Source organism: Populus nigra, chromosome 18 (assembly GCF_951802175.1).
Source record: "Populus nigra chromosome 18, ddPopNigr1.1, whole genome shotgun sequence".
NCBI classification, from domain to species: Eukaryota; Viridiplantae; Streptophyta; class Magnoliopsida; order Malpighiales; family Salicaceae; genus Populus; species Populus nigra.
The window spans coordinates 10,096,056-10,118,960 of NC_084869.1; the positions used below are offsets into that span (position 1 = coordinate 10,096,056).

Below are 22,905 nucleotides of genomic sequence, written 5' to 3' on the forward strand. Positions count from 1 at the left end.
TTTTTTAAAAAAAAAGAAAAATAGTTAACAAGTTTTGACTGGATTTTCCTCAGTTATCCGGGACATGGGTCAACCTGAGTTTTTTATTGTCTTACACTAGATCAATTATCCCTTAATTTCTTTTAAAATCCGACCCGGTCAAAACACAGAGTTATCTAGGTCACAAATCAACCTATCAAGTCGAGCTGGGTTTTAAAATATTAGCTTTTCAGATGCGGTGCTTCTAATTTAGTTTAGTCACTAACTATGGTTAAGGATTTGAAAAGTTAATGTGACTTAAAATCGTCTTCTTTTCCGATTACATCCTTCAAAGTTATTTGTTTTAAAAAATAAATTTTTTTTATTTTCTTCAGTTTTCTTTTCAATCAAGTTATTTTCATCTTATGATCTAGGTGGATCCTGATTGCTTGGGTTTTTTTTTTTGGTAACTTTTTTATCCTTTTTTTATTTTGTCCTTTAAAGTTCAATTCTTTTTAAAATTAAATTTTATTTTTTTTCTTATTTTGCTTTCTATTAGATTATCTCATTCACATGATACTACTTGGGAGTTTTGGCAACCTCACTCGGTTTTGTTAGTGCTTTGTTTTTTAGGATATTTTTTTTATTGATTTTTTTTTCTAATTTTATCTTTGTACATTTTGATTATAGAGGATTGACAATTGTTATTTTTTTTCAATTCTCTTTTCTATGATGTTAAGTAATGAATTTTTTTCGTTCTTTAAAATACATAAACAATACTTGAGCATTGTTTTTTTATGCTGCAAAAAAATCAATCCGGCCCACGGAGAAGCACAAGCCAACTACCTAGGTGTCATTTGAAATTGCATTACAAACATCATTTCACCAAAATTCAATTATTTTTTTCTTAAAATTAATTATATATATATATATATATATATATAGTTTTGATATGTTGATATCAAAAATAATTTTAAAAAATTAAATAATATTATTTTAATATATTTCTAAATAAAAAATATTTTAAAAAATAATTTCAACTGTAATATAAAGCAATACCATAATAGTTTGAAACTAAAACAGAAGAGCTTCAGTATCTCTCGTAATATTGATGAGAAATGTAAGCAGCATATGGAACCAATGGGGGCCCTAGTGCATAGCCAGTTCACAACTCCATTGTTGTGGAGTCAACCTCAATACTCTCTTTTAGTACATTAATCATCCAACAGTGGCTATCATTTTCTCAAGGTGAAGGATTGAAAAAATTGGCCTCGGAGACCAAAAGCAAAAGTGAAGAACACGGCATTGTACAGGAAAAGGCACTCTCGTCTGAAATCCTTGGCCCTTTTTTCACGATAAAAATTCAATGTATTTCTCAATATTGCATGCAATTATCCCTAGATTTTCTAGGTTCACAAGTGAATACTACATGCACATCAATTCTGTCGGGTAAGTCAATAAGTTTGAATTCAAATGCTCAAGTTAAAAGCAAAATGATGGTGAGCAGTAGCCCATCTGTCCATGGATTTGGACTTTGATCTTTCAGTGAATTTTACACAAAAATCAGTCACTTCTAATGTGAATGCTGCCCAAATCAGTCACTGCTACTAGAATGATAGCTTACCAATCCCAGCGTCTCTCTCTCGCTCTCTCCCTAGGTAGTGGGTCGGTTTGGTGCTTTGAGAAAGTAGCTTGCTTAAGTCTCATCTAATAAAATTATTGCAAATACAAAACACAGTATGTTCCTGTGGTTGCTCTCGTATGAATTTCTTCTTTGTGCTACTAAATTCTGGGTAGTTTGTTGCTTTGTAATTACAACCTTCATTTATGACAAATGAGACCTCTTTCATTTCCTTGTGAAGGAAGAGAAATTTGAATTCTATGAGAGCACAACTAATCTATGAATCCTGTACTGTTACAGGTTCTTACAGTCTTTCCATGACTATTTAATCATTGGCAAGATGTAAATAAATAAATAATTGGCATGAAAAACATAGACTATCTACTTGGGACTATGCCTTTCATAAATCATCTTGTGGTTCACTGTTTACCATCTTCTATGTTTTCTTGACTTGACAATTTTCCTCGCATCAAGCAACATGGACAATATCTTGTCTCTCTTAATATGGGAATTAAGGCGCGTTAATGTCTGATCAAGGCATGATTAATTCCTTAAAAAAAAGTCATATGATAGGCTAATTGTGGGTGTGTCAGATCCAACCAACGACGCAGCCATCTAAATTAAGGAAAAAAATACAGTCCAAAACTATTTATAAGTCAATTTCACCACTTGAATGGATTTTTCTCTGATGTAATAAATGATTCTTTATGTGATAAAAATGAAAATGAAGTCAAAGACATAGCAAATAGTATCTGAAGGAAATAACCATCTTTGAAAAGAAAAGCATGGTCAGCAGCAAGGACAGACAGCAATGAGAACAGAAATAAAAACAAAAACAAAAACACATGATGATATATAATGGTGCATTTCGACAAGCACAATGCTTCACCGTTAACTTTGAGGAAGGAGAAAGAGACAAAATGATGGTATTCCATACCCACAATCACAAAGCTTAAAGAATATGCTACTCCAGTGACCACCCTTAAAGACGTTGTCTCAACCAATTATTTCAGTGATACAGTCCAGTAGAGTTGTGTGATTTTTTTGTGAAATATGTCAAGCATTAATCGGTCATGACCACAGACATAAACTAATCCTTTCTTTGATCACCAGAACATTCCAACTTCTTGCTTATTTTTTTAGAAAGAGTCTCTTTGGTAGTTTGTGGTCTCTAGGCTAAACTGCTTCTCTTGATCGCTGTCCACTATTCCAAGGCACCACCACCCCCATGAAGGAAACATTGCGATACCTTGCAGGCATTGCAGGCCCGAGTGGTTATGGCTCAAATTCAACTGCTGAGCAAGTTATTCAAGATTATGCTTGCTCGGGCCCTCCCCATTTAACTGCCATCATCACTGGTTAGTTTCCAGAATTTATCTCTGACCACCAGGATACATATACACACGGACAACTTTATTTTGATGGAAACCACCTACATTTCATCTTTTCACCAACTTCTGCTGATCATAGCCTGGATGTATCAAAATATGGTCATGTCCTAGTTTTTCTTCCCTTGTCTTTTCGTTTTCTTGGAGGGAATTTTAGCCTTCGAGATTGATCGTTTTTTCCCTTCCATCATCTTCCTTTACTCTTTCCTTCTTCCTCATACCACCTTCATTTCTTTACTTTTCTTTTCCTCCTTATTTTCTCTTTAAGTGAGCATTGAAGAGTTTCTTGTTGTGTCTTACAAGCGTGATCAGATACACAAGGGTTTAAACTTCAATCCCTTTCTCTCACACTCTACTTCCAAAGGTTGATCAAAATGGTTCATTACTGATTCATACCACACCAAGCTACCATTTCTTTCTCTCTTTTTTCTTTGCCCTTCAATATATTGATATCTTCCATGTTTTCCTGTAGTTCTGAGTAGTCTAAGCACAAGAGAACATAGTTTTTGCATTATTCTCCCTACAATCAGTATATTCTGCAGAGATTATTTAATTAGTGGCCCTTTTGGCTGGTGCAAGATATGGTTTTGTCTCTTTCGAATCATATTATTTACATATTCCCTGATTGGTTCAAAACTCGATCACTTCTTTCCATTATACATGCATCGTTTTTCACCTGCTTGTTTTTAGTTAAATTTCTCTACTCTTACTAAGAAAGTGTATCCACATATTCTCACGTGCTATCTATCTATTCTCTACTTGTACAAGTATGAATACATGTTAGTAATTTTTTATTTTTTCAAAAGGGGCTACGTCAGGTATTGGAGTTGAAACTGCAAGAGCACTAGCTAAGAAAGGTTTGAGAATAGTGATTCCTGCAAGAGACCTGAAAAAAGCTGATGAACTGAAGGAAGTGATACGAGAAGAGAGTCCAAAGGCAGAGATAGTTATATTTGAGACTGATATAAGCTCATTTGTTTCTGTAAGGAGATTTTGTTCTGGTTTTCTCGATCTGGGACTACCCCTTAACATCCTCATGTGAGTATTCAGTAGCTCTCTCGTATTTTTGTGACCAACAAGTTCATGAAGACAAAGTAGTGGGAAATAGTTACTAAAATATCACTTTAATTGCAGAAATAATGCTGGCATATACTCTCAGAAATTGGAGTTCTCCGAAGACAAAATTGAGATGACATTCGCTACAAATTACTTGGGTAATTAAACTTTATTTTTTAATTTATTTTATTTTTTATTATCTTATTGTGTTTGATTTGAGTTTTAAAATACAATATATATATATATATACACACACACACACAAAAATAGATATGTTTTTAGATAATTTTAAAGTAAATTTTTATATGATATATAGATAAATATATATCTTTATTATTTTTATCTTACATCGAATAATAAAAAATAAGAATATTTTTTTTCTGTTTTTCAGGAAAGACAAAAAAAACTTACCAAAACTTATCTTACAATCTCAGGAGGAAATGATGACAATATAAAACTCATGATTGCTTAGAGATAATGAAAAAGAAGATAAGACGCAGATTATGCTTAATTAACTTTATGGTTATGATAATACCTCCTCAAATAACAAATTAATAGTAATTAATAACAAAAGGTAAGAGTGGTGTTATCCACCTTGATTGCAGGTTTAAATGTAATTAGAGCTGTCAAAATGGTTAAGGTCGAGGTGGGATTAGTCATTAATTAGACGAAGAGATGTTGACAATGGGACCTAAATTAGGATGGCATCCATAAAATTATAGGTCCTAGCACTGCTCGGGTCTGGTAGTTTTTTGGACTCGAGGCCCAATATTTATCCTCAAACGGAAAGCGCTAACAGAGGTAACACATAAATGTGGATCTCTTCAATTTCTTAGATTTTTTTACCTAGAGTAGAAGAAAGAATTAAAAATCAAGTAACCCAAGTTCGCATTGTTCTAATGATTAAAAGTGTTAATGTGAAATCATTTCGGTTAAAAAAACCATCGAGAATAAAATTAAGATGACAATTAAATTCTGTAAATATCATATCTTTATACGACTTCTTTTTAATATAGTTATATACTATCATTGATGTTACTACAATCTGCACGGGCATATTATGCAAAATTCTTCACCTTTTTTTTTCACTCTAAATATACATTCTATTATACAATGTATTTTAAAGTGAGTGCGATTGAATACTTCTTCCTAACTTTGTGTTTGTCCTTTCCGGTGAAATTATGGCTAGTGATATCTCTCATCTTTTTATGGATCTAAAAATCCATACTTATCTGGATATTCAAAATTGAGTAAGTAGTGTTTCCCTATTATAACAAATAATGACCTTGTATTTATTCTCAAATAATTACAATAACATTAACTTTTCCACGTACAATAATATTAGATTTTTTGTTCGTTAATGCCTTCTAGTAGCTTTGGAAGTTTGATATTGGAATTGTCAATTACCTCAAGAAAGAATCGAATACCGTGTGCACAACCTTCTCATCCAGCTCAAACAAACACGAATTGCATGTTAAAGTCACATGCAGCCATTACTTTTTGAGTCAGTACACCTTTTTTACTTATAAATGGTAATTTGCTTAGCTGCAGATACATAAGCACACACATGTGTGCCATCGATAACTTCTATACAAATCTATATGAAAAACAAGAAGCATCAATCATCAATTTCTAAGTAATTTTAGAAAAATTATCCAATTTATTAATCCAAATAATTAATGATAAGGAAGTATATTAGTGTTACCTTAAAATGAGATATGTATCTTGGATTCATCATAATTTCACGTGGTGTGTTTACAAATTCAAGGTCTTTTAGTTTTATAACATTTACCGCAAGTAAATAAATTGTGGTAAGAACTTTATCATTAAAATGTCTACTAACAGTTTCTTCTAAATATTGAAATCTTTCATGAACTTCCTTGTTTGAAGAACCTAATGCTAATGTATATAGAAACATGTTCACCTTTTCAATAACACTCATCATTCTTAAAGCTTTTAACCCATATTGGCTTTCTAAATCAAAGAATAGAGTTTGAAAGATCGATGTATTCATCTTAAACATGTTTACACATCATTTCTAATGTTCATGTAAAATTTCATTTAACCATCGTATTCTTATGTTGTATGAAACCATACAATATTCTTTATATATATAATTATTATAGTACATTGAGAGAGCTCTGACCGTGCATAATACTAGTTTATGATGATCAAACTCTCTCCTTTACAATAATTTATTTTCCTCATCAAAATCATTTCCATTATCGTCGTTATCATCATCATCATCATTTGTATTCATTACCAATACCACTATCATTACTGACAGCGCTATCATAATTAACAACATGATTCATTATATTATCATAATTTCTATAAAATAAAGCATTAAACCATTTGGCGTTCATATCTTTAAAGGGAGATAATTTCTTATATTTATAAGTAGAATAAATTATAAGAGACTATTAGTTATACAAAAAAAAAAACAAGATAACTAACAAGAAACTAATTTATGATTTTTTGAAAAATTTTATTACAAATATGATAATAATTGAACATAATTACTTATATTCTAAAGTTGTGAGATGTATTTTTTTAAAAAAATTTAATAGCTCCAAAATTAAAAAAAAATAAAGATAATAAAAGGTTTGATAATGAACTAGATATTTTAACTAATAATAAAATAGAAATAACATATACAACTATATATATGTCTTTGTATAAGCATCAATGTTTGTTTGGCTCTATATGTAATACACAATCAGTTCTATAAAACATAACAAGATAGGTAGAGAATAATTTATCATGATTGCTTTAGTTTTCCTGGTAATGTATTTTGCAGTAGTCCTTAATATTTTAGCTTTTTTTTCTATTGGTTTATTTCCAATATTTTTAATTTTATATTGTTTTTTCAATATTACTTTTTATAAGTTTTATGACTACAACACATTGCACAACTAAGAGAATCCGAACATTTATAGTTTCAATTACTTATTAAAAAAAAACCTTACACCAACTAATTTCATATCATATTGAACTCTAGATTGATTTCAAATCTTACTGATGATAATGCCAACTTTGGATCTTTGGATTTGATCCTGCTAGCTAAAATTCAAGAAAAAGCCACTTTGGACCTTTTTCCCCCCTCTCTTAAGACCTTGGCTGCCTGCAAGGTATATGTTATCTGCAAGGTGTATTAATTGTTATACTGGTATAAAATTTGAAACTTGAAAAGTGTATAAATAATGAATTTCATCATATTTTCTATTTGTAACAAAAAAATCTCGAAAGTAGAATAAGATGTTACTCAAATTTCAAGGTCCCCATGTACAAAAAAGATAAAAATAAATATTAAAATTCTGAAATTTTAGAGCTTTAAACTATATAGGTATTGTATTCAATATCCAATTATCACTAGACAATACCTATCTTATTATGTTTTAAATGTAATATACCTACAAACTCGTATTTATTAAAATGTAATGGTTACTTTCACTTACAGTACAAATATCTAACTATCAATAAACAAACAAAAAGGATGTATTTGACTTACATTATTCAATAACTGTAATGATAGTGATAATTCAAGAAATAAAAAGTGTAACTTGTTTGTGTAGTTTAAAAGAGAATACTTTGTAACAAGCTTTAAACTAACTTTCAATTGTTCACTTATGAATATGAAATATTAGTTTTAAAAGTGATATTGTAACCACTACTGCAATACAACATTTATATAGGAATGAATGTATGTGTAAACATAGTTGAACATTAGTTGTTGAATCTATCAAACTAACTTTCAAAGGTTACTATTTTCACATAAAGTTCTCATCCTCAAATACAATAACACTAAAAGTTTTATGGTTCTAACCATTAGACTATTAGGTAAACAAGTTCCAATACACACATAATAGTAAGGTAATTACAAGTATGTTATAATAATTGACGTAAGCAAATTCATATTACATTGAACACAATAAAAGGTTGGCTTAACTAGAATGAAGAAAAAACTAATTCAACAACTACAACACATTCATAGTGCAATGAGGTCATTATGATTCACTTCAACCATGGCTCTCTTATCAAAAGTATATAGTAGATAGCAACACCATGTTTTTATCCAAACTATTTTTAAAACAAAAGAGTTAACATTAAGATATGGTTCATAAACCATATTAAAAATAAATAAAAACCTCATGTTATCAGCATAGTAAAGACATTATAATTATTTATAGCACAAATATAATAACCAACTGTCATAGTTAAAACACACATTACATAAGCAAATAAAAAAATTATATACATAGAAACAACTCAAATTATTTAATAACAGTAAGTTATAACATTATTTAAGGATAATACAATGATATAAATAATTTAAAAGGATAGAACCTTATTTATAGGTCTAAGGCTTTGAATTTCGTTCAAACATTAATTTTAGTTAAAAGAACTTTCTATCAATATCTCTCATTGGTGCCCATATCTCCCTCTTGCTTTTTAAACAGAAGAACTCAATAGAAAATATGTAATTCACTACTAAATTGAACTTCATCTATGGAGTAAAGCTCTTTCATCACCTTTTCAATACTACACCCCTTCTTATCCATAATAGTGGAGGTGCAATTACTCTTTATCAAAACATTATCAATTAGTCGATCTAATAGATGAAAATAATTATGCTCTTATTCCTTTTTTTCCACTTTGAGGTGTAGAATGTTGTGTTGCTTTTCTCTTACCACTACTATGGTTGTTGCTATTGTTTGCAACATTGAATTCAATTACCATATAACTCATATCATCAACAAAATTAGAAATATCATCCTCGTCTAAATCACCACTTCATTTAGATTAATATCATTATCATTAGTATTCCTCACTCCATCATCCCTACCATTTTCATCATACAACATTCTTGAAGAGGGAGCCCGAGCATATTGTCCAATAGCCATAATATCACTGAATGTTATATTGTATTTTCCCAACAATGACTCAATACCAGCATGCCAAAACTTTTTTACTCCTCTAATTTTATAAGTAATAGAAATTGAATATAATTAATGAAACTTAATGAATTAATAAAATAATTTAACAACACAAATGAAATTGAAAAGATGAAGATATTAACAACTTACCTGGAATTTTCTTTCCACCACTCATTAGTTGTAAAAATAATCCCTAATTTACTATTCTAACTAACTCCAATTTTAGAAGTTAACTTTTTCTATATTCTCCAATCCTTTTTTTTATATCATCCCATTTATTATTCAAGTGTGCCTTGGTGAAAGCATGGTTAGTTTTCTCTTTAAAGGCAATTATCATAAATTTTCAATCAGCTTTCTTAAAATGAGTATTTGGTCTCATGCATTTCTTAGTAGCTTTTCTCAGTAGCTTTGATGAAAATGTCACAAAAAATATGCAATATTTTTTTAGTTCAAGAAGCTTTATCTTAACTTTCAGAACCTTTCATTGCTTTGTTTGATAAGCTATTTTAAAAATATAATGAAGTACTTGATGTCTTAAGTGTAATCTAATCATTAGCAAAAAGAATAAATTATCTAAGATAAAACTATTTCCTATTTATCGTGGATAAAAATCTAAGATATTCATCCAAATTTGTTTTTTGAGTTATTACTTGTTATCATAAAATTTAACCAATTTATCAAACATATTTCTTTTTCAACTTCAAAGTTCATTAATCGATAAAGAACTCTAAAACATTAAAAAAAGATGAAAAAATCATCTTTCCACTCGCAAAAAAATGAAGAAGATTAAGCTAGAGAGGAGGATACTTGTCTAAGTTTGATATCCATGTAAAATCAATGACTATATGGACATCTTTCCATGAAGGATGTAGACAGCTGTTGTTCTATCTCTAAATCAAAAGGAAAAATCTAAGACAAGAAAGATAACCTAAAAAATTCTAAAGCTGCAAGCATATATCCAAGTTAACAAGCAACAACACAAAAGAATGACAAATCACACATACAAGTCGATAACAAATTCATTCGAAAGCACTGAAAAGCAATTTATATTTGATGTTGGCATGAAGCACGATTCCACTCACCAAAATCCAAATGAAGATTTGTAGATCTCTTAGGGTTGTTTCTTGAAATAATTAAAGGTGAAATTTGGTAGATGATTTGTAGATCTACAATAGATCTAGCTTGAGTTATTCTTGTATCTCTCTTGAGAAGAATGAATAAGGTTATTTTATTATATTAGGTTATCAATGGTTAAAAGAAAGAAAGATAAAGAGAAGTTATCATGGAACCACAAGAAAAAACCAATGTTAGATGCTTGCCAATAACTGAAATTGGATCTCATTTATTGGTGAATCCCACCAATTCCACAGTTTTTTTTTTTTACCAAACACTATAATAACTATAATAACTATAATCCAACCAAAATGTCAAAGATACTATAAAAACAAACAAGTTTTAAGAGGATGTTTGATAGTATAGTTACGATTGTTTTTTAAAATGTTTTTTATTTGAAAAAAACATCAAAATAATATTATTATTTTTTAAATTCACTCCTAAACAATGACTAAGAAGAAGATATGCTCTCTTTTGACTCCCTGAATTTGAATATTGAGACTAGCAACTAGATAAATTTATTTATTTTGAATAGATAAAAATAAGTTTTTAAAATAGTTAAAAAAATATTTAATCTTGATAGATAGCATGAATTGATTTGAAAAATAAATAAAGAAACAATAAAAAGAAAGAAAATATGACATTTTATTATAACAAGTGTTAGCAAGAAAGTGGAAAAACAAAGTCTTTATCATCAAGTAAAACCTTGGGGCCATCTGCAGGACATTTTTTGTTGACAGAGTTGCTATTAGAGAAAATGATAGAAACAGCAGAGCAGACAGGCATCCAAGGAAGAATAATAAATCTTTCCTCTGCAATTCACAGCTGGGTGAGGAGAGATGCTTTTTGTTTCAGCAAAATGCTAAACCCAGGGAAGTAAGAACTCTCCTTTTTCTTATTTTCAGTATATTAAATAAATAAATAAAAACCCATCTATCATTTGAGTGCAATGAGACAATAGTACCAAGGGGTGAGAGCTTGGGCTAAATAACTACATCATTTCAAGTAATAATGATAACATAAGAACAATAACAAGGAGCAATCAAAATCATAGGGCATATAGAGGTCAATAACAACTTGATAACATAAGAGGGAGCAATCATAATGGAAGAAATTATTGTTATGGGATTAGGCAAAAACTAAGCTTGATATTTGGATTTCAATTTTTGCAGTTATGATGGTACAAATGCATATTCTCAATCAAAATTGGCTAATATATTGCATGTCAAGGAAATAGCCACAAAGCTCAAGGTATAAGTCACCCTGGTCTGCCCTTTTAATTAGAAGAATTTTATGATACTCACCTAGATACTTGTAACATTATAAAAGAGAGATTACATATAAAGAAGAGGAAAAAAAAACAGAGAACAGAAAATTCAAAAAAAAAAATTAATATGAGAGAAAGTTCTTACTATTTTTTTGGGATCATGTATGATTTTTTTTATCTATTCTTTATGTCAATCTCTAAATATCTAGTAGTTAATAATAATAATAATAATAATGATAGTTTTAGTTAATCTCATAAAAGTTGAATGCTTTGCAGGCAAGGAATGCAAGAGTAACAATCAATGCAGTACACCCAGGCATCGTAAAGACTGGAATAATGAGAGATAGTTACAAGGGCTTTATCACAGGTAGCCTGATTTAATTTTTCTCAGAAAACATTTTCTTTGATGAGAAAAACAATCTCAAAAATACAAAACTTTCATCAGCAGATTCCCTTTACTTGATTGCGTCCAAGTTACTAAAATCTACATCTCAGGTTTGTCCACACCTCCTTGTCATTTCCCCTGCCAAAAAGATTCATGTATAGACAGACAGAGACAGAAAACACTGAAGTTAGCAGTGCAAATGTGTTTTTATGGTACATGAAATATGCTGTAATCCGTGCATGCAGGGTGCATCAACCACATGTTATGTTGCTTTGAGTCCACAAACAGAAGGTGTGAGTGGAAAATATTTTGCAGACTGTAATGAAAGTAACTGCTCAGCTCTAGCAAATGATGAATTAGAGGCACAGAAACTTTGGATGCAGACCCATGCACTGCTGCAAAGATATCTGTATCCGCCACCAGCACAGCATGTTCTTCTATGTGACTGAGAATACATATTTAGGAGTCATGTGTATTTACAAGTTAGAAGCTCTATTAATTTACGTATAACTTAATGAAGGGATTCATAAGAGCAGGGGCCAATAAAAAAGTGATGGATAATTTAAATTTGCATTTAGAATAAAGGGATGGTAATGCTACATTCTTGTAAAATAGGGTCAGGGAGAATATAAGATTGAGTTCAATTTCTGAAATTAATAAAAGGGATTATTTCATTTTCACAAGTTTACAAGTTTGTATAATTCCATTTTATAAGAAACAAGAAATGCGGAAAAAAGAGACTAAGGAAGCATTATAGTTGATGTATTGATTAGTTTTGTTCTTGTCATATTAAGCCAAGCTCTTTCTTTAATACATTGTGCTTTAAAAGAGAAGAAATCCAAAGATTAGATATCAACAAAAGGGACATAATCATGTTTGGACCCTTACATTTCATTCCTCCGTCATCAATTCAGATTACCAGAAAGCACAGCATAAATGCACTAGTGCAGCTGGCTTGGGCTCCTTGTTGAGGTCATCGTGTCTGATAAGTAGTACTCGATCTGCTGGAGAGAGTCTCCATTCGCTTTCAGTTAATTTTCCAAAATGTATAAAAAGGCCCCGTGCCACATATCAACTATCAAGCCAGAAAGAAACCTAGTCACAAACAATGATTAGCTGCACACAAACAAGTTGAAAAGACTGCCTCTACTTCATTTCTTAGCCTGCCATAAATTCCAAAACAAGAAAATCCATCAGTCAAAGTTGTATAGCACAAATGTCAAAGAAATCAAATGTGAGTTGTAATAAATACATAATGTGCAAAAAATGCCTAAATTTAAGGATGAAAAAGGGAGATTGTCTTTGAAAGAGCAAGATAAGAGAGAAGAAAGTTCAAGGAATGATAGTGACAAACATGTGAGGAGGAATACTGGCTAGTGAAATCCAGTCCTGTTGTTTAAATCAATTTGAAAACCAATTTCTAGCCATTATTTTTTCAATTGTCATCCTCCACTAATTGCCTAGAGTTAAATTGCATGAAAAAAAAATCTAAATATTATGCAGATGGTATTCAGTGGTGGGAAAGATACAGAACTTCCTATGCAATCAAAATGATGTTACCTTAAAACGTGGAGACTGACGAACAGATACAGGAGACATGATTGCTCGACTCCCTCTTCCACGGCCACGGCTACCTTTGGAATTTCTTATATGTTCATCTGGAGTTTTGCTTGTCTTCGTTGGAGATTCACTTGTGTCACTGGAGATTGAAAGAGCTGGAGCAGACACAGATACTGTTGCAGATTCTTGGTGAAGAGTTGTGGTTTGAGGCAAAAATCCTAATGCATTATGATTGAACACACAATAGTATAGTTTATGAGTGCCAAAAATTGCAATTAAACAGCAAAGATAAAAGCCTATTCATCGAACTTCTCTACTTTTGGCAGTTGTCCCAGAAGAGCAACTAGCATGTCATATGGAACCAACATTTATGTTTGTCTAAATATTGAACAAGTGCATGGAAGATGATGCACAAAAGAGAAAGCAAGTGCCTGTTATTCATAAAGTATCTTCTCCCAAGTATGCAGGTTAAAGGAATGCAACAATTAAAACTCTACCAAGTGATGCAGATTCTTCAAACTTCTCTCTCATTTTTCTGACAAATTTGAACAAGCCATTGGTTTTATTCAACTCGTGGATCAACTGTTTGGTGTCATTCAATTGTGGATCACAACCCAACACTGCAAATTAGGCAGAAAAGAAACTTTACATATAATAAGAATGTATTCAAACAACAGATCATGAACAATTTAGCCCATATCAGAACTAGAATGGACAAGGACTTAGTTTAGCTGAAAATTGGAACTACTTGATAACCAAATGCATCCATTACTTACATGTGTACATATCATTTTCATGGCGAATGGTGAAAGAGCACTCCTCATCTTGATTTTTCAAATTGATGTTGTTGAGTGTGAATTTTACCCCTAAATATATCGAGAGTTCATAAGTACAGAATTTACAGAGGAAAAAAAGGAGAATGAGTATTAAAAATGCAATGGCTATGATTACCCTGGCCGCCTTCAATTTTGAAGCCAAGAACCCTATTGTACCATAACATTGCCTCTTGAATATCCCTTTTATGGTCAATGTCTTGGTGTTCTATTTCTTCAGATGTTGCCAAAGCTGTCAACAATGCCAAAAGGAAAAGGGCTGAGAGCAGAGACCAATAAGCAACTTAACCACATAATTTACATGCTCAGGAGATTAGAAAAGGCAAATCAAACAAAACTCAAATATGGTTTCATCAACTGATGAAGAAACAAACATATGAAATATCACAGCTTGCTAGAATTTGAGGATGTCCAAACTAAAAATTAATAAACATCAAGAATTCAGACCTAACAATTTCTTTTCCAATCAAATACAAGCCGTGGTTATGTAGTCAGCTCACATGTTACATTAAAACTAACCACCAATAGTTGAGTTCTACAGTCCTGATGCATCCTAATGGATGTTTGCATGAGTTTCATTAGGGCCCTGACATGTCAGAAATGTTTTCACACATTCAACAAATCTCAACCTTCCAAACCTTTGTTTCTATTTCAGTAGGAACCAAAATCTAACCCCACTCATGTTAAGAACCACGATTTAATCATGAATTTCACAGGCATAGTCTGTGCTACAAAAATCTCTTTTCAATAAAGTTAGTTAATGAAACAATAAAAAGGAAATGCACTGTTATGGTAATGGAGTCAGCATCTGAACAATTAACAATCAGCTAACAAAGGAAAATAATAATACCAAGAGATAGTTGGGACATGATCGTTGCATACTCATCCCTTCTAGCTCTTTGAACTAGAACACTTTTTTGAAGTTCTTGTATTCTAGCTCTTGTAGCAGATATTGACTCCCTTGTTGCCATCTGCTTAGCCTCTTTCCGAGTCTTAACTGTAAGAGAACACAAATTAAAAAAAGAAGAAGCAAATGGACATCAGTTTTAAAGCATTGTATCTCACGAAAACAAAAATAAAAATTGAAGCAGAGAATGGATTTTTTAGGAGATAAAAACACAAATTTCACTATCGGTTCTCTTCTCTTTTCCAGCATTCTTATTGAGAAACCAAGAGTCCCAATTTAAAAATAAAAAAATTAAAATGTCCTTGCTTCCCTTCTTCAGCTAATTTTGTGTCAGACGAAATATGAAAACCATAGCATTTCATCTTCCAAATAGCATACATTTGTTTCTTCTAAACATTTTATGCCACTAGTTTATATCATTTCTTAAGTTAAGGGTTTCCATAATAGCCTGGTAATTTATGAACTCAAGCATACAAATGGTAAATAAAACAAAACATCAAAATAGATGATCGGGAAGTGAAAGTTATTTCTTTGCAACTGTAGGCTTCCAGAAGGAAATAAAAATTAAAGTACAGCCTGATTAAGAGTTACTCAGATACACAAATTCAGCACAAGGGAATGAATTTTTTCTGTCTTCCATTAGAGGTTAATGCTAACACCAGTAAAATCAACTAGAAAAACACAATAGCGCTAACTGCAAACAAACAATACAGCCCTCCCAGAACATAAAGATTCCATCGAAAATGGTAATGACGGCTGCATGTTTAAAGCATTCGGTATTTGATTTTTTAGTCACGAACTTAAATCATAGTAGCATTTAAAAGTAACAATGCACATTCACAATCAATCAATTAATTAATTAAGTAATTAGCACTCGTATTTAAATTGCCTGAAACACACAAATTAAGATTTCACGTCCAGATTACCAACCAGACACTTCAAAAGATCAAATATTGAAATTTAAAAAAAAAAGGTTTTTAACATCACAGAAAATGCCATCACAAATTCACTGAAAATTGGTAAGAGAGACAAACCTGCCAGAACTTTAACAAATTCATCATCAGCTTCTCTCAAGCTAGATTTCAAACTCCCTGATTTCCCTGCAAAAAGAAGAAAAAGAATCACACGATTTTGAAAACGCTAATTCGATCCCCAAACAAAACAAAACAGCTTAACTTCCGGAACTAACTACACAACAACAAGGGCTAACTAGAGTAAAGTGAAGAATTCAGCAATGCCACTCTTTCTCTGACCTTGATTTTGCATAGTTTCTTCTACTATGGCTTTGATGGAATCCAGAGAGTTGCAAAACGACGCCATGAAGGAGTCCACTTTCTGGATTTGGATTTTGGCATCTCTGTCGCAGATCAACCGCAGAGACTCCATTCGAGTCCGTACAGTCTCCGTTGCTTTCCTCTGCATTCTCTTTGGCTGGGGTTATGACTTTTCTAAGCGGTCATTCTGATTTTCCAAAAAAAAAATTTCTTTTCTCGTATACTTTTTCAGTTTTTTTGCCTTTTCCCGGACTGAGCGGGAGGGAGCCATTTCACTAATGATTGTTTTTGTGCTATGGGCTCCGGCCTTTCTGGGAACTGGCGGTGGATCAAGCAATAGGACTCTGTTTAGCATTATGGTTATTGGTTAGCACGCGTTTTATCTCGATTACAAGTTTGATTATGTTTGGTTAAAGCAGAGTGTAGGAATAGTGTTGAAATTATATTTCTAAAAAATATAATTTTTTATTATTTAAAATTAATTTTTTTAATATTTTTAGATTATTTTAAAATGCTGATATAAAAATAATTTTAAAAAAATAAAAAATATTATTTTAATATATTTCTAAAAAAAACATTTTGAACTACAATCATTATTACATTCTCAAATACTATTTAAATCTCATCCATTATAGATTTGTACTATTTTTATTGAAAATTTTTTCTTTATAGCTTTTTTTAAAATTATTTTTTAAATCATAAAAGATATTACAATATCAAATATCCATTTGATCCGAGCTAATAATTTATGTGTCAAAATTAAATTTAAGTATTTTGAAACTAATTTTTTACACTGAGTGCGATAGTTATTGGGCCCTGTGCATGTACAATGGACTAATTTCGTAGCGATTTAAAACTAATTTTAGAAAATAAAAGGAATATGTAAATGAAACAACAATGCGATTAAGAAAACAAAAAAGCACCAAGGCTTGCATGCTAGCGGTCTTGGCAGAGTTTTCTTGCCTATGCATCCTGGGTTTAAGCTTCAATGTGCACATCTGTTATCTCCGCGGTACCTTACCTGTCTACTGGACTTGCAGGTGTTTAGTGGCTCCAGGAATTAGTCGTGGTGTGCATAAACTGACCCGGACATTCCGAGTTATATATAAAAAAGATATTTACTTCCAAAACTATAGTTTTTAGACCCAGCCCGGGTTGCCTGAGTTAATTTTTTTAAAAAAATCAAAACTACGTCATTTTAATAAAAAAAACAAAAATCAACAGGTTGCAATTGGGTTTTTGACCGGGTCATACTGGGTTTTTTTCCCCTGTTTTTTCTTCAACCCGGTCTAGTTCCAGCCTGAGTCAACCTGAGAGGCCAGGTTTTAAAACTATTTCCAAAACCATTGAAAACGTGGAAGAGAAGAAGGAATATGGTCGAACCTATCCGGTAACAGCCATGGAGAAAACCGTAAAACATTGCAAGACATTTTATAAGATAAAATGGCATAAACTGTCAACTTGGGCCGACGAAAGATTGACACGATGACAGATCTTTAGCTGCCTCTTTCGATGGAGACATTAATGACAGACGGACCTCCAACTTCTTCCTCCTTAGTAACTTACTTATCTTACAAGTGACTACATAGCTAATTAAGAGGCATGCAAATTTTGAGTATAGGTAGTGATTGGATAAAAAAATAATATATATATATATAAAAAAATAATATTTAGATTGTTTGAAGTTTTTTTTGGTATTGTTATAATGGTTCAAACTTGAAAATTTCTGACCTGACTATTTGATTAATCTCAGTTTTAAATTAAATTATAAAAGAATTGCCCTGATGTATTGACTTTGTTCACTGGGTAGGTTTGAGAAAAAAAATCAATTCAATACTAAAAGATAATATTAAATAAAAACTTCTTATTACAAGATAGAATTGAAAAACAAAAAAGAAAAGATAACAAAAAAGGTTAAAAATCCAAAGTAATTAAAAACCTCGTATTAAAGAATGAAATTAAAAAAACAAAGAAAAGATAAAAGAAAATTAAAAAATTGACAAAAAAATCTTTTATTATATGATAAAAAAATGTGAAAATTGATTTACCATCAATCTAATATTAAAATATAAAATTAAATTACAAGCTCATATTAAAAGATGAAATTAAAAAAAAAATCTAAAGAAGGGCAAAAAACCCAAAGGAAATAAGAATCATTATTAAAGGATGTAATTAAAAAAAACTTAAAAAATAAAAAATAAAAAAAAAGACCAAGAAACCCATATGACCAATATAAAAAGTCATGGGCCTATTGCAAAAGGCCTAGAAACATGGGACTAAGGGAGACCCATATATCTAACCCTTTTTTTATCCCACCCTTTTTTTTTTTTTTACAACAGGTCACTGATTATCTACGAAATGAAAACACATTTTCTCTTAGTATGATCAAATATATTATCAGAAAATTTAGACACAAATGATCTCTCTAAATGAAATTTTAATAAAAGTCAGTTCAATATACATATCTTATAACAAGCACTTACATACTAGTTTTAGGTATCTCTCATACCTCAACTTATAAAAACAATTGTTTCCTTTCATAAAATAATAATAATAATAATAATATGTATCAGTCTCAACGTCTCTAAGTAATATTCAGTCGTAATAGAGTAGTGACCACAAACATTTAGAAACAATGTTTTGATGCAATAAAAATATGATAATTATAAAAATAAACATATCTTTTTATTTAAAATAGATAAAACAAATAATGTTAAAGAGCAATGTAAAACCATTTTTTAAACCTTATCAAATAATTTAAACTTTTAAATTAAAATGATTATTTAATATAATATCAAATCTTTAATCATCGGATAATCAAGAATTTGAATTTTTACCACCTTATTTTATCTAATTAAATTAATAAAATTAGTGGTGAACATGTATAGGTTTTAAGTTTAAATAAATATTTTAAAAATTAATATAAAATTATTTTTAGAATCTCATAACCGCTTAAATTTTTGAATTAAAATAATTATTTTACATACTATATATATTACCATAAGCTAGCTATCTTTCATCTCATAAAATATAATTAATATCCCTCTTTAAGCCGAAAGAAGAAAAGCCATTTAGGTCATTAACCTTAAAAGAAGAGAAGAACATTCTAAAAAAGAAACGAGTGGCACGAGAAAATGCTAGTTTGATGGTCGATTCAATTTGAAACCTCAAATAAAGTATGATTTCCAGTTTTCCACCAAGGATAGAGGATTAGGCAAAGCCATTGAAGTGCTTAAAAAAAAAAAGGAGCATTTATTTTCTTTAAATTTATGTGTGTATCCATGCAGTTGTGTGGTTATGGCTCGTGCTGTGAAAGGGACGGGGGCCATATATGCTTAAAAAGCAGCTCTTCTTGGTCTAAATGATCTCATAGCTGACTAGCCATCGATGATTATATATTGTTTACCCAATCCACAGAATCTTCTCTTCTCTGGGATATTGTTTTCTCATCATATCCAGCCAATTATTGCTCAAAAGGAAGCCTTCAACCACACACTTTGGCTTCGCAAAATAAATTATCAGTAGCAGGCAAGTGTTTGTGCTTTCCCGGAAAAGAAAAGAGATGGAAAATGATTAGGGAATTAGAATCCAACCGCAACTTTCATATTCAGGACAGTGCCATTTTCAAGGGCGATGAGCTCGGCTTCAAAATATTCACTGCTAATCTTGATGCCAAAGGCCCAAAAGCACGTTTGAACTGGGAAAAAAAAGGATAAACAAATTTGAAGTTTCCCAGAACATGTACAGAGGTGCTTCTTGCTCACTATTTTCTAACACATTTATCACTGTTTTTGGTACAATAAAGCTAGCATGCATAAGATCTCACCAAGAAGAAAAGATGTATCAGTCAGTGAAATCCAGAGCTGACCTGAACTCAAAAGTTTTTATTCTTCTTGACTTGATAATATATGTCCTCAAGATGCTATAGTATAAGTAGTGCACGAACTAGAGTTCCACAGCAATGGTGTCGGTGCATATATATTATCACTCTTAAGAGTTTAATTTTCGAGTTTTCATTTTCATTTCTGCTAATTCATGCTAAATTTATCATCTCTTTTAGTCTTATATCTTGTGGTTAATCTTTTTGTTTAATTAAAGATTAATTACGAGGCTTGTGATTGTTTTAATTAGAGATTATAAAGATAATAAGATTTAAACTTACGATCGATTTAGTTATTAAATATATAATATCATATTAAAAATGATGAGATTGTTATTATGTACATAAATCTATTAATTTTTAATTAAATAATGAGTAGGATCAAAAGATTTGTAGCAAATACTTAAATTAGTTTTATATAAATAAATAAATAAAGTGATGTGGACCAAAAAATGGAAAGGAAATCTAGGATAAGATTAAATTAGCTACACGAAGGGGTAATAATTTGCATATAATTAATTAAACAGCACGATCTTGCATGTTGCTTATGATATATGTATTTTAGGATTGCATCTAAGACCAGCGCATCTCATCAATTGAATAGTATTTTCGTACATGAAAAGCTTATACTTAAATAATTTAGTGGTGTGATCATGAATTGGTCCACACGGCATCGTTTGACAATGTTGTTTGAATACTTTTTAAATGTTTTTTAATGATTTTTTTCCTTAAAAAACAGTAAATTAATAATTTTTAAGTTTTTTTTTTCAGATGATTTGATATTTGAAAAACACTAAACACCATTCTTGTTTTTTCTCAGGCATGTGCTAACATTTTTTTCAAGTTCGCGTTCATGTTTCGAAACAAACGTATGGTTTTATTTGTATATATTATAATGCTGATCTCTTTTGAAAGATTGCAGACCAGAATCCAAGCACAATCTTGAATTTGACTGCTCCCCGTCCCACTAGCTAGGTAGCAGCCATAAATTAAACCGACAATAAAAAAGAAAGGGGGTTTTTTTATATATATATTTGAAGAGAGAGAGAAAAGGAATATTGACTAGAATCACATGTACCGACTCCAATAAAAAAAAAGAAAAAAGAAACATAAAATAAAATACCTAAGGGAGTGTTTGGTTGGACGGTCCAATCTTTTTTTCATTAAAATTAATTTTTTTAATTTTGTTTTATGTTTTCAGGTTATTTTGATGTGCTGGTGTAAAAAATAATTTTAAAAAATAAAAAATATTATTTTGATATATTATTTTTTAAAATCCAACTTCGAAATTGACTCGGGACAAAACCTGGGTCACGGGTCAAGTTGATCGTTGACTCGGGTTAACATAAGGATAAAAATAGTTATTATCTTAATTTTAAAATTTTACTCGAGATTGACCTAAGACAAGGCTCGAGTCACGAGTAAGGAAGTTCAACATAAAAATAAAAGTGATTATTGTTATAGTTTTAAAATACAACTCGATGGTCGACCTAGGGCAAGGCCAGAGTTACAAGTTGGGAGAGTCAATCCGAATTGACTTGGGTCAATGTCAAGATAAAAGTAGTTATTATCATAGTTTTAAAACCTAACTAGGAAGTCGAACTGGGTTGGCCCGGGTCAAGATAAAAATAAAAATGATTATTATCATAATTTTAAAACTCGATTCGGGAGTCGACCCAAGACAAGGTATAAGTTATCGGTTAGGAGGTTGACCCAATTTTTTTTTTAAGAAATTCAAAGCAATCTCGTTTTGACAAAAAAAATCAATGAATTTTTGAGCCGTGTTTAATCCTGAGTCGAGTTGGTCTTATCAATCCTTCATTTATTTATTTTTTACCTGAACCATTCTGGGCCTTAGGTCTACTAGGTCCCTAGTCAACTTGTCAAAGCAGTCCCGATTTTATAACTAGAATTATTATAATATTATTATTTTAACACTCAATGTAAGCTAGCTAAAGTTAAAAAAAATAATGTGCAAGAATTATTTTTAAATATATTAGTTTGATAGTAATATAAACTAAGGGTAAAATAGACTTTGTCATATTTTATCTTGACCTAATATTTGAATACCTTTTTTAGGTTTTGATTTAGAAAACAATATATGTTATAATCTATACTTCAAACATTAGACAAGATAAAAATATATATTATTGTTATTATAGTATGTTGTTCTATCTTATCCAATATCTACCAGACACAAAATAAGATAAATTATTCAGTTCAGTTCAATTAACATTAAATACAAAATAAGATAGTTATTCATCCAGTTCAAGTTCAGTCTTGTCCAGTTCAATTCCAATTCAATCAAATCAATACCGTTCAATATATCAAACACTAAGAGTGACCAAACAAAACCCTCATTTCATTGACAAACTCTATGAATATAAGGCATATATCTAAAATATAGATGTATGAGTTCATATAACTTTATTTATATTTCTTTTATTATATAATCCATAGATAAAATGGTACACTACATTTATATATATAAAAAAAAACCTCTTGTTATTTTGATAAACACCATATATGTTGGATGATGTTGCATAGGATCTCAAACTCTCTTTCATCGATGATAAAAAAAAAAAAAAAAAACTAACGGTAATAATAAACTCACCATTTGGATCCATATATGCATGTACGTACGCATGCATGAATTTAGAGGTAGCAGATATATAGCACTGACTTTCTCCAAGAGAGCTGGTTGAAATTTGAAAAACAGATCAGTA

The 22,905-nt window shown here is 30.7% G+C and overlaps 2 protein-coding genes across 5 annotated transcripts; one reads left to right on the plus strand and one right to left on the minus strand.

The window, feature by feature from the left end:
- The first annotated feature begins 2,282 nt into the window (after window positions 1-2,282).
- LOC133678923 (short-chain dehydrogenase TIC 32 B, chloroplastic-like) lies at window positions 2,283-12,408 on the plus strand. 2 transcript variants are annotated; one of them, XM_062101443.1, is made up of 8 exons: window positions 2,284-2,937; window positions 3,774-4,005; window positions 4,102-4,181; window positions 10,796-10,949; window positions 11,246-11,324; window positions 11,617-11,707; window positions 11,789-11,835; window positions 11,971-12,408. In XM_062101443.1, exons 1-8 carry the CDS (start codon window positions 2,808-2,810, stop codon window positions 12,172-12,174), a joined length of 1,017 nt encoding a protein of 338 aa, XP_061957427.1. In that variant the 5' UTR covers window positions 2,284-2,807; the 3' UTR covers window positions 12,175-12,408. The 2 variants fall into 2 exon arrangements, with proteins under 2 accessions (XP_061957428.1, XP_061957427.1); XM_062101444.1 differs by lacking the exon at window positions 11,789-11,835 and having other exon boundaries at window positions 2,283-2,937; window positions 11,971-12,077.
- On the minus strand, window positions 11,581-16,617 carry LOC133678925 (kinetochore protein SPC25 homolog). 3 transcript variants are annotated; one of them, XR_009836058.1, is made up of 9 exons: window positions 16,279-16,617; window positions 16,060-16,125; window positions 14,969-15,115; window positions 14,237-14,350; window positions 14,062-14,151; window positions 13,783-13,905; window positions 13,286-13,503; window positions 12,614-12,888; window positions 11,581-11,863 (listed from the first exon to the last, which is right to left on the minus strand). XR_009836058.1 is itself a non-coding variant. In XM_062101445.1 (8 exons), exons 1-8 carry the CDS (start codon window positions 16,445-16,447, stop codon window positions 12,877-12,879), a joined length of 939 nt encoding a protein of 312 aa, XP_061957429.1. In that variant the 5' UTR covers window positions 16,448-16,617; the 3' UTR covers window positions 11,581-12,876. The 3 variants fall into 3 exon arrangements, 1 of the variants encoding a protein (XP_061957429.1); XR_009836059.1 differs by having other exon boundaries at window positions 11,581-12,170; XM_062101445.1 differs by having other exon boundaries at window positions 11,581-12,888.
- Window positions 16,618-22,905: the final 6,288 nt, after the last annotated feature.

Bases quoted from the DNA above. Each gene is read 5' to 3' on its own strand.
- LOC133678923 (XM_062101443.1), top strand. From the start codon at position 2,808: ATGAAGGAAACATTGCGATACCTTGCAGGCATTGCAGGCCCGAGTGGT. The intron at 2,938-3,773 runs GTTAGTTTCCAG...TTTTTTCAAAAG, and splicing joins TTTAACTGCCATCATCACTG to GGGCTACGTCAGGTATTGGA. The intron at 11,836-11,970 runs GTTTGTCCACAC...CCGTGCATGCAG, and splicing joins TACTAAAATCTACATCTCAG to GGTGCATCAACCACATGTTA.
- LOC133678925 (XM_062101445.1), bottom strand. From the start codon at position 16,447: ATGCAGAGGAAAGCAACGGAGACTGTACGGACTCGAATGGAGTCTCTG. The intron at 14,351-14,968 runs GTATTATTATTT...CATTGTTGACAG, and splicing joins CATGTCCCAACTATCTCTTG to CTTTGGCAACATCTGAAGAA. The intron at 14,152-14,236 runs GTAATCATAGCC...CGATATATTTAG, and splicing joins CAAAATTGAAGGCGGCCAGG to GGGTAAAATTCACACTCAAC.